This window comes from Charadrius vociferus, unplaced genomic scaffold (assembly GCF_000708025.1).
Source record: "Charadrius vociferus isolate BGI_N301 unplaced genomic scaffold, ASM70802v2 scaffold217, whole genome shotgun sequence".
Classification (NCBI taxonomy): Eukaryota; Metazoa; Chordata; class Aves; order Charadriiformes; family Charadriidae; genus Charadrius; species Charadrius vociferus.
In genome coordinates, this window is record NW_009649190.1 from 2338503 (window position 1) to 2354030 (window position 15528).

Below are 15528 nucleotides of genomic sequence, written 5' to 3' on the forward strand. Positions count from 1 at the left end.
TATCTACCGTGGCACTCCAGTTATCCTCTGATAAATTTTTAAATGTTGAGGTAATTGGGTATTTTATCGCATCCATTTAGAAGTACAATCAAAACAGTAATATTATCTCTTGAACCTGCTGCTAGTGCAATCTTTACCAGTTGTTCACTAATGTAGCTTGCTGCGTTGTCATAGAGTGTCTCAGAGGTGACTCTGCCTCTTCCTGCAGATTGTGATTCGCAACTGGACAAGTATGTTTTTGTGTCTTCTTCAAACTGTGGTCGTTTAGAACCTACTGGTGACGGACTCTTTAGCAGTTCTTGACCAACGTAACTTGCAAGTTTGTCACAATGTATCTTGGAGTCCATTTTTTCTGCCAGTTGTGGATCTGAGTCACAATTAGATAAGCATGCTTTTATGTCTTTTGGGGGCTGTTTTGTGGCTTTAGACCCCATTGCCAGTACATCCTTTTGCGGCTGTTTCTGGGTGCAAGTTGGACCTGTTGCACCGGAAGTGTCACTGTCTGTTTCTTCTTGCACTGCAGTCTGTGGCTGAAACCCGTTAGATAGATAAACTTTCCTGTCCTCAAATTGTTCTGGTTCTTCAGAGCCACCTTGTGTGCTAGAATCGGACTGGTTTATCTCTCTATTCTGTGAACTTACTTCATTGTTACTGAAAAGAGACAGTTCTGGATCAGCTTGATTTTTGTGGTCATCGATTTCCTTAGGAACTCCATCTTCATTTTGTGAATAGTTCCCCATAGAACATTTTGGCTTATTTTGTTTCAGGTTGCCTTTTGAGTCAGTGAGAAAAATGTCTTTACTGGAATACAGTATCTCTATTCCATCTTGCAGATCTGTAATAGCCTTTGCGTCATTTAAGTTGTCTTCAGTGAGAGGCATTGAATACTGACACTTCAATGGAGAAGTTCCGTTTTGTTGAATGCATTCATACCTTCTCAAATAATGAGTGAATGTTGTTAGAGTTAATGTAAGGACTTCATTGTAATCTAAAACCTCCCAAAGCCCATTAGAAGCTAAAATAAGAAACTGACATGTATCATCAATAGGGACGGATATGGTGTGAGGTACAGGTATAACAGATCTTTTCAGTACGGGATCTCCGTGATGTCCAAGACCCCTTGTAGTTCTCAGGTAGCCCTCTACTAATCCGTCTGGTTCGTTAGTGCTGATGTTTCCACCATTCTGAAGTATGCGTTTTCTCTCGCTTACATTAGAAGTGCTGTGCTCTTTTGAGAGGCAGTGACTCTTTCCGTTTTTACATAAGACTGCATGTGCATTACCTAAAATTGAAATAAGATAGTATTTTAAATTATAGCATCCTGATTTTTTTTTTTTGTAAGATACTGCTGTTATGTTCACAGCCTTTTGCTAAGGACTGGGAAAAAAACTGAGGTTATAGTTCAATTATGTACTGCCACAGGCAACAATATGTCCATCAATGAATCTGCTTCTATTTTACTGCAAAGTCTTGTGGGGTTTTTTTCCCCTCTCATTATTCAGAAGACTATTCTAGAACCTTATTCTTCTGACTGCAACTAAACTCTTACGAGAAGTCTTAAGTGATATTTCATTTAGCTTAAAGTGCAGTCTGAGATAAATATTGCACCTTGACTGTTCTTTAAGCAAGAGTGCCTATTTTTCTCAAATACTCTTTTTTTTTTTTTTCTCTAGGAGAGTGTGTGACTTCAAAATATGGCTGAATGAACTCATCAAGAAGTTTCGGGTTCAGACTATTTTCGTCAGTATAAAATTTATAGTAGCTGAAAATAAATTGGACATCCTGTAGAACTTAGTTCACTAACATGATGCCTTAAATCTCTTCCTCACTTAAGGGACCCAAGGGAGCAAGAGTTCTCACAGTCAGCATGAGAAGTCGCGGACTAACTTCTTTCCTTCAGTAGGAATAGGTGCTTTACCTTTCCCTCAACAGTTTTGAAATCTGCAGGGTAAGAATGAAAAGCGTTAGAAATCGCAACACTGCATGGGACTAGTCCTTTCAGACTTGACTGCAGAGTGTAAAGGAAAGCAGCTCTGAAACAAAGCGATGTATTGTTTGAGATCCTCTGTGGCTATGCTGATCTGCGAGAAGACCATTTTTTGTGCTGGGGAGGTGATTGGTCTGCTCGCATGTGTTGGCAGAAGGGCAAAAGCAATGTCTTACAGCAGGAACCTGAGTGGGATGGGAGCTTTCCAGACACTGCAGTGTGTTCATTTATATTGTATTTTTAATATCATCTGGCTAGACTAGGGCACAGATCTCTGGGAAGTGTTTATAAGTAGGCACTGCTTATACAGTAGTTGCATTTCTTGGGCAGTATTGGCATTGTCTAGTGTAGGAGACAGCTAAGTGTAGTCTGTGTGAAGGCAGATATCTCTAGAAGGTGATTCAGAATATCAAACTGAAGGGGACACCTTTTTTATCGATTATGGAATGTAGATGCCTTAAGTTATGCTGTGTGTTTTTTTTTGTTTTTTTTTGTTTTTTTTTTTTTTTTTTCCCCCTGTGCATGCTCCCTCCTGATTTCCATGGAGAGCTGGAAGATTGTCTGAAATTTCCTTTGAACCCTCGGAGTAAGACCACCAGCTGTACACCTAACAAGGGGCATAATATAACCAATGTGGAACAATTTCACGGCAAGAAAGAGTAAAATTTAGTTGCTTTTGGATGCAAGTCTCTTGTCTGCAAGCCACAGACAGGGCAAAAGACTCAACAAAACCTAGTTGACCTATCAATGTGGGACTAAATGAAGAAGACGAAGCTGGCCAATGTCACTGTCTCCTGCTCTGCATATCTGACCATCCTCTTCAGTTGCTTACCTGGCGCTGAAGGAACGTGTCTGTACTTCTCTAAGAACACATTCCTGGAGGGAAAAGTGAAGCTTGATGTTGTGCAAATTTTCTTTGATGTGATATATTTGGTGGAAAATTAAGTGTATTAGATTAAATAAATGTGCATTTAGAAGTGGTTCAAAAATGTGGACTTTAATCATAAAAGTCTTCAAGTATCTCTGATCAACTTCAAGCCTTAACTCATTATCAGAGCTTGAGTTTACAGTAGTATCTTTAATTGCAGCCAGCACAAAACCTCATCTGGGAGAGAAGGAAGGAAGCAGGTAACTAGAACGAGAAAACTTAGGTTGGATGACTTCTCTACCAAATTTTTTACCTTCATCCTACCTCTCAAGCTCATTGTAATAAAAGTGGGTTTCTTCCCCAATAAGGTGAAAACAAATGGGTTTGTTAGCTCTGAAAACACTACAGTTTTTATGTGTTACTCCTGTATTCCATTAAAGGTATGACTGTGTCTCCTGCACGAATATCTGAGCTAGCACTAAACTACCAATATTGATACCAGTAACAGTAAAGTTCTGGTAGCTGCAAAAGTGCTTTTTGGAGGTAGAGAAAGTATGGATATTGCAACAAGCGTCGGAAGAATAGAGGAGAGGAAAGGGAGGGGGTCGACCACAATTACTTATTTCAGTGTCAGTGCATGTTCAAGTTGGTTTATAGTGTTCCCCAGACTGGCAGAGGATTATTGTTAAGCAAAAAAATTATTTTTTTTTTTTAATCTGGGATCAATTTTTCCAAATGTGGACTATGTTTTTGTTTGGGGGGACACGGGGTTGTTGCGTCCTGAAGAAATGAAGTGTCCAAATGGTTTTGCCTATTCCTACTGATCTTTGACCCTTTTGATTAATTTCAGTCAAATCTCATATGAAGTCTTAGAAGTTTTGTGAATACACTCATCTGAGGAGGAGAGAGTGCCCCCATCGATGGAGAGTTGCACTGTTGGCAGGCTCCTTACTAAGGAGAGAGGGAGAGAAAATATTGCAGTGCTGGGTCTGTGCTTCAAGGCGGGACTGGAAGACAGCGAAGAAAATAGCTGTAGACACAAATCCATTTTGAAACTATTCACTCAGCAGCTTTTTTTTTTATATAATTCTGCTTGTGTACTTTATGGGAAGATGCGCATCTTGCTTGTAATCTTACAAGCTGTCTTTACCTACACAAGAGAACTTAACTGGTAAGAAAAATCACCAAGAGGGAAGAAGTGATGACTAGAGTTGCCAAGAACTGCGAGAGCTTTGTTTAGTGTTGCCTGCAGCAGGGCTGGGTGGAGATGCATTAGGAATGTATCAGTGTTTCTGATTGTAATTAATAACCGATTTTCTGCACCGGAAAGGCAAAGCAGAGTTTTCCTTCATAAGGAAACAGGGCTGACTAGATCTTCCATAACAACAGTAAATAACAACAGGTTCCTGTTTCAGAAATTAATAATTCAGATGATCCCCAGAGATCTTGTGTTCAGTTTGCTGGCAGCAAAATGTGGTGGCACTTAGTCTCAATGAAACAAATTAACAAAAAGAATATCTTGGGCATGTTTCATTGACACAAGGTATTTATCAGATCTAAAAATCAGAACATTTATGGTTGTCTGCCCTAAAATGATGACACCTTATTCTTGATTTTAAAAAATAAATAAATAAATAAAAATTGTCCTTACTGCTCTTACAGAGATGTGCTGTGTGTTGTGTATTCTGGAATGTTTCTTAACTGTGTCTTTTGCATTGGTAAATTTACTGCTTTAACTCAAATATCATATTGAAGGTACTTATTAGCTAAGCTTAATACTTACTGCCTGATACCAATATCAGTTGCAAGGGAATTTATGTCTCCTTCACATTGTCAAGTTGAAGCAATTGCCGCTTTTTATCTCCAAATATCTACTGCCAACAAATCTCTGTAGATTAGCTTATTTTTTTTCTCTTTTTATTGAGCAGAAAAAAAAAATCCTGGTGTGGAACGTACGTACCTATGTTAGCAATGTGCAGTAACCCCACAGCACCTTTGGCTGTCTTGGTTAATGGACTGTGTGTGTTGTTTTCAGAATGTTTTTCTTCTCCTTTGTCAGTGCTGTCTGTCTCTTCGCTGGAGACTCTGTTTTCAGAATGTTTTTCTCCTTCCTCAGTGCCGTCTATCTCTTCGCTGGGGATTCTTTCTACCAAACAGGTAACTGCTGAACAGCCACTCCAGCGAACTTTAGAAACCTCATTCCTTCCTAGTCGTAAAAGTCTGTCCATTCTCCAAAAGGACTTGGCATACGCTTTGTGAATCCGTTCGCAAGTGTTGGTCCTGTCAGTCTTGGCATTGCCTGGTTTATCGGAGAAAATCCTCTCTTTTTCCCTGTAATCTGCCTTGATTACTGTGGCAAAAGAATCTAGAATTCGCTCTTCATCCTTACTCTTCTTGTAGGAGGAATCCGTTTGAGCAAGCTGGTCAAGAAATAGAAGCGGAAGCTCTGCCGCAACTGTTTCTGCAGCTGTCGCACCACGAGAGCCATCAATTAACCCCAGAAAACACGTATCTGCCCTATTTCCATAGTTGTCGAGCACAATAAATCTGTCTTCCATGTCTGCCTGCCACATGGAATTTTTATCTTGGCAAATCGATAATGCTTTTATTAAAGGATTATTTACTTTCTTAAAAGTACTAGGATTGTTAATATTAGCAAGATCACAATATGGCGTAGGAGTGTTATTATCCGTAAGGAGTTCAAATGAATAATCAATCTTCTGCCTGTGTATTTCAGAATATTTAGGAATCTTGGTCAATTTTGAAATTAGCGTCTGTCTCTGAGCTAAGAGTGTTTTGTTGTCAATCTTTGTTTGTGGGCTATCAAAGCCCAGCAAAGTTAGGGCTTTGTGGGCTTTTTTATGATAAAGAAGGTGGTACGGATATACTGTTTGTTGACACGCAGAGCAAAAAATTGAAATGCGCTTGGAATCATCGCTCTGGAGTGCAGCTGTGGCCTTCTCCAGCTGATCTTCCTCATCTCTGGAGTGTCCAAAATCAGGTGGGTTTGGTTTGTCTTGTGACATTTCTTCCCATGTCATTCTATAAATGAGTTGAGCATGTTAAGAATTTTCATATGTCAATATTTTAATATATGTAACACTCCATTTACCTCAGCCTTGTTCTCACTCATAAACTCTGAATTGCATCATTGTGTAGTAATGCATACGGGGTCAAGAAAGTGGGAAAACCCATGCGAGATTTATATGAAAGTTTTAACTGGTAACTAGGTTAAAAATCAGTAATACAGCAAATTTAAGAAGTGAGAAGCTTGGAAATACAGAATTCATGACACAGCATAGATTATTCTTGTACCTAGCGAGGTCTCAGTGGTCTCCTCCTTGTGAATCGATGCATAGCCCTGTGCATTCGCACTGTTAGAACTGTAAATATGAAGTAGTTCCTCATCAGCTTTTGTATCTGCTCATCACTTTCCAGACATGGTAGCGAAGTGTAATTCCTACTTTAAAAAGGGGGAAAAAAAGGCATATTTCAAATTAAGATTAAAAAAACCTGCCAGTCTTGCATGGGAGATACAAAACAGGGCCAGAGGCATTGGTGTACATCTTTAATCAAATCTCACTGTCATTACCATCAGTTTTAGTTATGAGGCCTTTAGGAGGGAGCTGGGAAAAAAATTACTTTATATTACATTGTGTTTAGGCACACAGAAGATAAATTGCACTTATGTGGACAATATTCTACAGTTTTTTGCTCGCTGACGAGAGCGAGATTTTTGCAATGTTCATGTTCCTTTAATGTAGGATGGATTTCGAATGTGTCAATTTCTAAATCAAGAAAGCGTAAGGAAGACCAAAAGTGTTATCAAACAGGCCAAGCAGTGTTTGAGCTTTTAGGTCCGAGAGAGACACACCTGAGCAGCTCCTTGAGCTGCGAGACCTGCGGGCAGCATCAGGCGCCCTCTGCGTTTGCCAACCACCAGCACGGAAGGAGAGACGCGCTCTGCAACAGAGCTTGCCGAAGAGCGAGGAGGCTGAAAACGTGGAATCATGGCCAGGTACTGCAAGGACCTGATCAGCACAAGCCTCTCTGCCCGCTCCCCAGCCAAAGAGAATCTCTTCCCTCTTCTCTTCAGCTCCTTGCTCCAGTCTCTCCTCATTCTTGTTCCTCCATGCTGTCTTGTCTCCTGAGTCCTGGGACTCTCTGCACTCCTGGATGTACCTTCTCTTGAATATCTACTTCCAAATCCCTCCTACTGCTAGCGATGGGGTTACGCGCACATAAGAACACCTTCAGTCTTCTGTTATTAGCAAAGGGAGTGCTGAGAGCCAGGACGAGATACGAGACTATCGGTACGTGGGTCTGGCACCTGGTGCTACAAACCCAAGTCTCAGAGCTGTGGAGCAAGTCCTGGTGAGGCCAGGCGGTGCAGAGGGGACTGCCTGCACTTGGCACCTCCACACTGGCATGCCTCCGCTCGGCACCGGCTAACTGATGCTGCTTTTTAAATATTGCGACTTGCTCTGATTTGGGTAAACTTACACGAGCGACAAAAAAAGTGCACCGCTGATGCCATCTCAGCCAAATTTCCAAGGCCTAGTTTAAAACCTGACAATCTTAAGACCTTCTGTGTAAAATAGTTGTTAGAATTTTGGTGTAATACAAGCAAAACTAACATATTTTTGAAATCATATTCTCAGAAACAGCTAAAATCATATTACCTGGAACTTTTTCAAATTATTCTGCTTCAGGCTTGGAAAATTTCGGTATGAACAGTTAATATCTGTCAGAGTTCTAAGAGTTCTCGTGAAAACACGAGGCGACCCTATTGGCAGGAACACTAATAATCCTGCCTATAATTTGAAATGGGTAAGAAAACACATATATAACGTACAGAAGAAATAGCAATATTGCTTCGGCAGCAGATGAAACTAAAATTGTTTGAATGGCTTCTGTGTTCCATAAAGGGATGTGCAGCTAAGCCTTACAGCTGCTTGCGTAACATCCTCTCCCCCTAAATCGGCACATAACATACGTGTACAGACACTATAATAACACCAAATCCTGACACCATGTGAGAAGCTCAGCTTGCCAGCCTATGCATCATCTGTCCGCTAAGTATGAAAACGTAGTTTTTATTTATTAAGTTAATTAAGTTTTGTTTGTTTATTTAGTATTCATGTGTGTATGGATAAGAAATATCAGACAAAAAATGCATATATTACAGGTTTTCATTATGTTCTCTCTTCTGAGGTTTCTGACTTTCAGTGACCATTGTTAACTGCTGTTAATCCATCACCAAGGCAAACAGCGATGGTTTAGCAGCAGTAATATCCCACAGCATCATTACAAGAGCAGCCTTTGGTAATTTCATCCTGCTTCAACCTCATCCATTTTCTGGGACTCTCTCTTTAAACTTCATACAGTCACACCTTAAAGTAATTATTTTTCAACTGTTGTCTCTTCCAGGATTTCAGTTAGGAAGTACATTTTCTTCTCTCTCATTATTTCTGTCCACCAGCTCTGGGTTATAAGCATTTCCATGATTTGTCTTTCAAAGGCATACACTTTTTTTCCCCCTGCGGTGACAGTTGTTACACAAAATTCCTTCAACTTTGAGAATTACAGAAGCATTAAAAGACAAAGCCCCAACCTCCTCCAGCTCCGATTAATCTTAATGTCTTAAAGAGTCTAGTCCCTCTGATTAGTTGAGGTAGATTTTCTTTTTAAAATTTTATAACTGATCCCTTCAGTAGAGGGTGGCAGCAGGACTTAAAAAAAAACCCTTATGACACTGTAGTATCCCTTGTCCTGGCAGAGGCGAGCTTGTGGGTGACTACAGCTCTCAATCTGCTGTAGGACCAGTTTATAGGAAAGTCCACCTCTCCACAAGAGGTGAGCGTCAGCCTCTCCTAGAAATGCTGCATCACTTCAGTAGGGCAAGATAAGGAGGCACGTGATTTAAATAGCCGGGAAAGATATGCGCGTGAAGATCCCTTTTCCTTTATTCTGCATAGTTTGAACTCAAGACTGGGAGATCACACAGGCCTCTTCACTGCTGTCATCATCATGATGCATTCAGGCGTGAGAAAAATTGGGACTAATATATACAGAAAATCTGGTAAGCTGCTTTTTGTCAGCCTTTTAAATACGAACCCGTTTTAGGGTTAGTGTATATAAAAGCCCCTTGGATTAGAGACAGGAAATTGAAAACTGTCAACAAAATGTTCCTTTGACCTCAGTAAGCTTAATTTATAACAAACGTACTTTATAGATGTTTATATCTCTGTAAGTGCTAACAAATCATAATTTCAGAGAACAGTCCCACTTTATCACAGTCTGTAAATAACCAGGATAATATACATAATAATTCATGTAGAATAACAAGATATGCTACAACTCTTCAGTTGCAATCATTTTGCTCATAATTATTTAAAGGGCAGCCCTGATGTTAGTTTTTTATAGTATGCATACACTGCTTATGTTAATAGCTGAAAACTTTGTAAAAATGAAATAAAAAGGGAAACGTTTCCTTTGTTGATCTCCTATGAAGTAAAAAGATTAGTCTGTATTTACTTGTCTCCTTGCATTTCCCTCATCAGGAATAGACACAGACTCGCAAGTTTTTTGCTGTCAGGTTAAAGGATACCAGTGAGATACTGACGACACAACCCACGAAGCTAAAGCACTCTCAGCCTCAGAAAGATAAAATTCAGCATTCTAGCTCACTGCAGTTTCCCTGCGCCTATTTAGGGAGCCAAAACCCAGCACTGTTCAACGTTCTGAGCTGAAAATAGAAGCAGATTTAAAAAAAAAAAAACAAACCAAAAAAAAAAAAACCACGAGAAGATGTAGAAGAATGGGGAGCGAACCACAGTTTGAGGTTGTATGTGTTTTCAGGGGTAAAAATCACATTACTGTTTGTGTCCCCACAAAGAGCATCTTGGTCAGTGCTTAGTCCTGCTACTAGGAAAGGACGGCTGCTTCACCTCTGCCCGTAAGAGGGGCAGAACTGAGGCAGAGCCCAGGGGCGCGGGTGGCAGAGGACACCATCATCCCAGTAAACTTCATATTTCTGTCCACCCTCTCTAGCTGCGGCACTTGGAGTTGCTTGCTGTTCATATAGCAAGGCGAGATTATTTTCTGTTTCTGCAGTTTGCCCCTACAATCTCATTATTTTTTTAATTAGCGAAGGTGTCACTAATTGAGCTTTGAGGACCACAGAATCTGATTTGTATCCAAACAGAAGAGTCCCACAGGCAGTCATCCCCCTCTGACACACGTCGTTCCTATCTCCACCCAGAGCGTGCTTCTGCCTCACTTACCTTTGTCATAGTCAATGCTTAACTTACACAATCTCTAGTCCTGAACTCCTTCTTCTTGATTTTTTTGTTTTGGTTTTTTTTTTTTTTAATTATTATTATTTTATTATTACTATTTGCTACATACTTGTGGTCTTAGAAAAACGGTGACTATTATTGATGCTGAAACCATCACTAGGACGATGCCTGCTTGCCTGCGGGTGACAGGAGGAGGCAGGGAAGGGCTGTGGGGTGTAAAATGGAGGTCACAGTCGCATCACACTATTCTCAGCTAATATGTACAAACAGGCCTCCCTGCTGCAAATTCTTGCTGAATGAGCACCGGCTGCCTTGCCTGTCTTTTCCTTCTTCCTTGCTTTGCTTCTTGCCATGCCTTTCCTCTGCTCGTGCTGTAGTCAGCGCTTCCCTCTCGGTCCCCCCTTTCCCACGTGCCAGCGATGCCGTGACACGGGTCCCGTTGCCTCCACCCGTTCAGCCCCGCTCCTCTCCTCCTGGCTGATTTCCCTTCCCTCCGCCTGTCACACAAGGTTTGGTAGTGGCACCTCCCCTGGAAAATTGTTTGTGAATGCATCATACCCACATACAGAAACCAGGGCGGGGAATCTCAGCATCGTCAGGACTGGTGCCTGCAAGGAGCCACCACGGGTCACCAGTGGGGCGGTAGCATGTGCCATGGTGCAGCTTGACAGCGCTGTGCAGTGCCCCGTGGCAGAGCCCGAGCCTGGGTCTGCCTTAACAGGTCCCAAGTTTTATGTGGTCACCTTTGGCCAGGTCAGCAAAGAGTGAACATCTTACATAAACCCCTTATTCTGCCCTTGTTAAACTCATATATGACCTCTGGAAAAACTCTTCACCTGAAAAGCCAAAGTCATTTGCTGACCCAGCAGCCATGCCTGACACCTCCCCCCAGTTTGAGCAGAGCTGGCCCTCTCGTTCTCCAAACCCATCTGCGGAGGGAACGATGCAGAAGGAACAAGACCTCTTCTCCCAAGTGAGTCAACTTAGGTGTGCGTAGCAGTAGCCTACTTACTGTATCCCCAGAAGCAATGATGCAGCTTCAAGAAAGTCTTGTTATGAAAGGTATGGGAAGAGATAAAGATGAACCTGGTGAGTCACAGGAGCACGCCGGGGGCAGAGCCTGCCTTCAGGACTTGGGAACACTCCCACCTCTAGACCTGGTAATAGGCAACAAAGAAGGAAGTGATTAATAATTAAAATAATTATGGAATAAATTAAGATAATTAGCCTCCTTATTTATCTTCTTAAGTGTTGCCCCAAACTGGAATCTTGGGATTCCAGGCCCACTGGTTTTGTGTCATCCTATAAAGTGGAAACAGTCCCCATCATTAAGGTTCTTCTTAGGTGAGAGTTATAATTTGTGACACTGTCTGCTTGGGCAGAGGTGCAGCTCCTCAGCTGGGAGGAAGCATCAAACCGGGAAACAGGAGTAGCAAAAAAATGCCAAAAGCAGCTCTTCCCACACCCCAGATATTTTGCACCCGTTCTGGGTGGCTGGGTCTGACTTGGTGGGGCGGAGGCGGTGGTTTGTAACCCACCCAGTGCCTGCGTGGGGCAGAGCAAGGGGATGCAGAGAGGCTGTGGAGCATCGGGTGGGGATGGCGAACCCGCTGGGCTCAGCATGGGAGGGGAGGCACAATGGACGCGTGAGGTTTCGGGCATCCACAAGGAGAAAGCTGAGGTGGAAGGTGGAAGATGGGTGAAGATAAGGTAACTATGCCTCCTGCACTCTCCTCCCAGCGACACCCTGCTTCCCTCACCCCAAAACCCCACATCTGGGGTTCCTGCTGCACTCCTGGGGTTCCTCCGCTTTTTCTAGCTGTACACACCGCAATTGTAGTTGGTCTAAATGGAGGGGTTTAACCTGGTGAGTTTCTGTGGCTTAGCTAAGCGACCAGCCATGGTGCTTGTGGTTGCATCCATAGTTGTTGGTGTTTCCAGGTGCTCTCCCACACAGATGCAGGAACAGACTTGCACGGTCAGATGTGCTTAGGCCAGTGTAACTTCATCTTGCAGAAATAAAAGGGATTTTCCACGTGGAGGTTTATTACCTAAACCAGTGTCGTACCAAGGGTGCTGGTCGGCGGCGACTCAGGTGCAGGTTAGCAGAGAGGAGGTCCCTTCCCTCCCACCCTGGCCAGTTGTCTGGGGGTCTGTAAGGCTGCCAGCACCCACCGACCTGCCCCGCGCCGCGATGGGGTGCTCGGCAAAACTGTCAAAGCACAGGCAGGCAAAGCACGCTGAGTGGGGTCCCAGAGAATTGTGGAAGGTCTCTGCCACATATTAAGCAGCAGGGAGAAAAAGATGTCAGGGGAGGGAATAAACAAACAAACAAAAAATAACAATGTAGGGAGGCAGAAGAAAGAAAAGGTAAGGGGAAAATAGAGAGTACATCCCATGTTTGCATGAAGCAATCCAGAGCTCTCACTACCACGAAATAACACAGTGTAAGCTTACATAGTGACTGCAGATGGCTAAATAACTTTAACGAGCAGCTTCTGAACTTGGCACACGCGGCTCGCATTCTCCTGGCAAAGGCGGTAGACGGCCTGTGCTGTGTGAGCCCGGCCTTTAGTTTCGTCACTTGGTTTGTGTTAAATCAAAACTCTGTCTGAAGTCAAGAAGAGCATCCTCTGTGTAAAAAGTGAATAAAAACTGCTAAATGCTCTATCACTAACAAGAAGTTTATGTTACTGAAACAGCCGTGAGTATTGCAATGACTTTTTCTCCATATTTTTTTTTTTTGCATTTTTTTTTCCTTTAAAGACTGGGTAATTGGGGTGTGAGGTTCCCTGTAACAGACAAAAAGGCCTGGTGGGAAGGTCTGCCATCTGCATTATTAAAGTCACATGTAAGCCCCATGGGAAGCCGGCAAGATGCTAGAGGCAGCAGTAACGAACAAAACTTTTGCACGGTTAATTCCAGTGATTCATAAAATATTGATAGCAGTCCTGAATGCGTGGTGGCCAGGAGGGAGGCCACTTCACCCACAAAGAATGCGCTAATGAAAGGACACAATGGGATTTTATACTCGGAGAAATTCCGCGGAGGGGCAAGAGCTCCGCTTTTTTACATTTGCATTGAATGGCGAGAAAGCAAAAAGGTGGGAGAGCCGGAAAGAAAGTCCCATCTTGAACAAAAGGAGAGGGAGAGAGGGCTGGGTTGCGCACACTCGCTCCGTCTAGGGTGGGAGACGGGGATGAGGGGTAGGGGTGAGCTCCCAGAGCTCGGCCACGGGCTGGGAGGTCCCTCTCAGAGAGGCAGCATCCCCCATGAGGCTGCTATTAGTTGAGTCACTCGTTAACTTACGTGACTGAGATAGGCCCCAAATGACAACTAGGTAATAAGCAGGCATCAGGCACACCCTAAACTGCATTTTAATTTCCTCTTGTGTCATTCCGGCATCAAGAGTGCAACTGCCTCCTTTGCTGGAGTAACATATGCGGTCTTGCATTTAAGCCTGTCGGGTGTTCACAGTGAATTTGGGTGAGAGCAACAAATGTGAGCTGCGCATCTCTGCTGGGAGCATGGGCTCGGAGCGGGCACCCTCCTTGGGGCTACCAGCAGCCAGAGAGAGACCCGGGAGTCACAGGAGGAGCTGGCACTCGTAGCTCATCCAGCTCCTGGCTTTGCTGAATTTGGTGCAGATGAGTGGTCTTCCTGAAGCCACCCGGCTACTCGCCGCAGACCGCGAGCGGCACGGCGCAGGCGGGCAGTCAGGCTCCCTCGGCTCCCGCCAGCGCTGCCGAACGCGGGCTTCAGAGTCGGCTCCACTTGTGCAAACCCACTGACATGCCCCGTGGGGACAGAAAGGGAAAAAACACGGCGAGGGTTTTTTCAGATAATGCTTTGAGTTTGAATCTAATTAAATATCTTCACAGCGCATGTTTAACGATGAAAAGTAAGCACCAGAGTGATTCTGTTGTGCTCAGAGTTATGCATGCATTACAATTAGAAAATTAGCATGTACTTGCTTGTAAATTCAGCCAACAGAAAAAGCCAGCTTGGATATATGAAATTGAGAATGACATGTATACACTCCTAAGTCAAAGCACAAATTTTTTTTCCCCCTAATGCAGTGTAACCTGTCATGGCCAAATGACATTCACCGAAGCTACCGCAAGTCAACGCTGCCCAAGTTATAGTCCCATGTTTCCACTCAGCAAATGATCCTTTCATTCCTTATTCTTGCCAAAATTGTGAATGTAGTATTTTACCCGTCACTGGAGCCGTTTCAGACAAAGTCAAGCTTTTTTCTTTTTTTTGAACAACATACTTGCGCAAAGTTAGAATGAGAGCTATGATTTAAATCAGGCTTAAAGTTAAAAAAAAAAAAAAAGAGAAAGACTTACCTATTTGTAGTTAAGGGTGATTTCTTTCTAAGCTGCTCTGCTGCAGTAGCAGGCAGTAGCTCTGCATGTGTAGTGAAATTAGTGTTTATAAATGTTACTATAGTAACTGTATCCGTAGCCACAGGCTGGTAGACTTACTGTTCTCCTTATCTAGTGAGCAGCAAGGTAAAAAGGAAAAAAAAAAAAAAAGAGTTATAGTATTGTAAGGCAGCGGTGCTCTTGAGGATTCAAGAAGGAACTGCAGTAAAAGTATTTTGCTTTTATACTAACCAGTGCCTTACTGGATGCAATACGGCAGTGTTTTCCCTGTTAGACCCTCATAAACACACCGTGAAATGTAAACAAATATTCGGGCATTTAACCAAAGTCAGTATCTGCTTTGTAACAACTTTCACCTTTGATGTTACTTTAATGGAAGTAAAAACTTTGCAGACTTTTAAGGGCCTTGAAGAATAAGGTGAAAGAATAAGGTCGTTCGCCTCGGATGCGATCTTGCGAACACTCGCCTGCGCAGCTTCAGACATGAATGCACACCTGAGTGGCCATTCATGAACACCGGTGGAGTTACCCACCTGCGTGAAAACAGTAAATGTATTTTCAGAACTGAAACTTGTAATTCATATATAGGCGGGTGTGCAAACTTTGCGCTGGGTTAAGTATCATTAGCTTACCATTTAAAGGAGATGTTGGTGATTTGGAAAAAAAAAAAAAAAAAGAAGTGGGAAAGCTGAAAGTGAAAGTAAGCAATAACAGTTTCATTTTCAAGTCTGGGAGAAAAGTAGAAACCTAACCAAAAAAAAAAAAAAAAAAAAAAAAAAAAGCAAGCAAAGAGCTTCTGAGCTGGCTGTTACCAAACAGCAGCTACTTGTGATTTTTAAAAAATGATTCAGACAAAAAAAAAAAAAAAATTAATTCACTTTTAAATTTAAGAGAAACTGGATTTTTGTTTACATCTTTCCCCCCCCTCCTTTGCTGCAAAGCTTGGGGCAGCTGCTGCCCAGAGAGCAGCAGCTCCTCCAC

General features: G+C 42.7%; 1 protein-coding gene across 1 annotated transcript; it reads right to left on the minus strand.

Moving 5' to 3' along the window:
• Window positions 1–38: 38 nt before the first annotated feature.
• Window positions 39–5896, minus strand: PP2D1 (protein phosphatase 2C-like domain containing 1). The gene is made up of 2 exons (XM_009888949.1): window positions 4816–5896; window positions 39–1282 (listed from the first exon to the last, which is right to left on the minus strand). Exons 1-2 carry the CDS (start codon window positions 5894–5896, stop codon window positions 39–41), a joined length of 2325 nt encoding a protein of 774 aa, XP_009887251.1.
• Window positions 5897–15528: the final 9632 nt, after the last annotated feature.

Excerpts from the sequence above, each read along its gene's own strand:
- PP2D1 (XM_009888949.1), bottom strand. The coding sequence starts at position 5,896 with ATGACATGGGAAGAAATGTCACAAGACAAACCAAACCCACCTGATTTT. Across the intron at positions 1,283-4,815 it reads ACTGCACATTGCTAACATAG|GTAATGCACATGCAGTCTTA; the intron begins GTACGTACGTTC and ends TTTCAATTTTAG.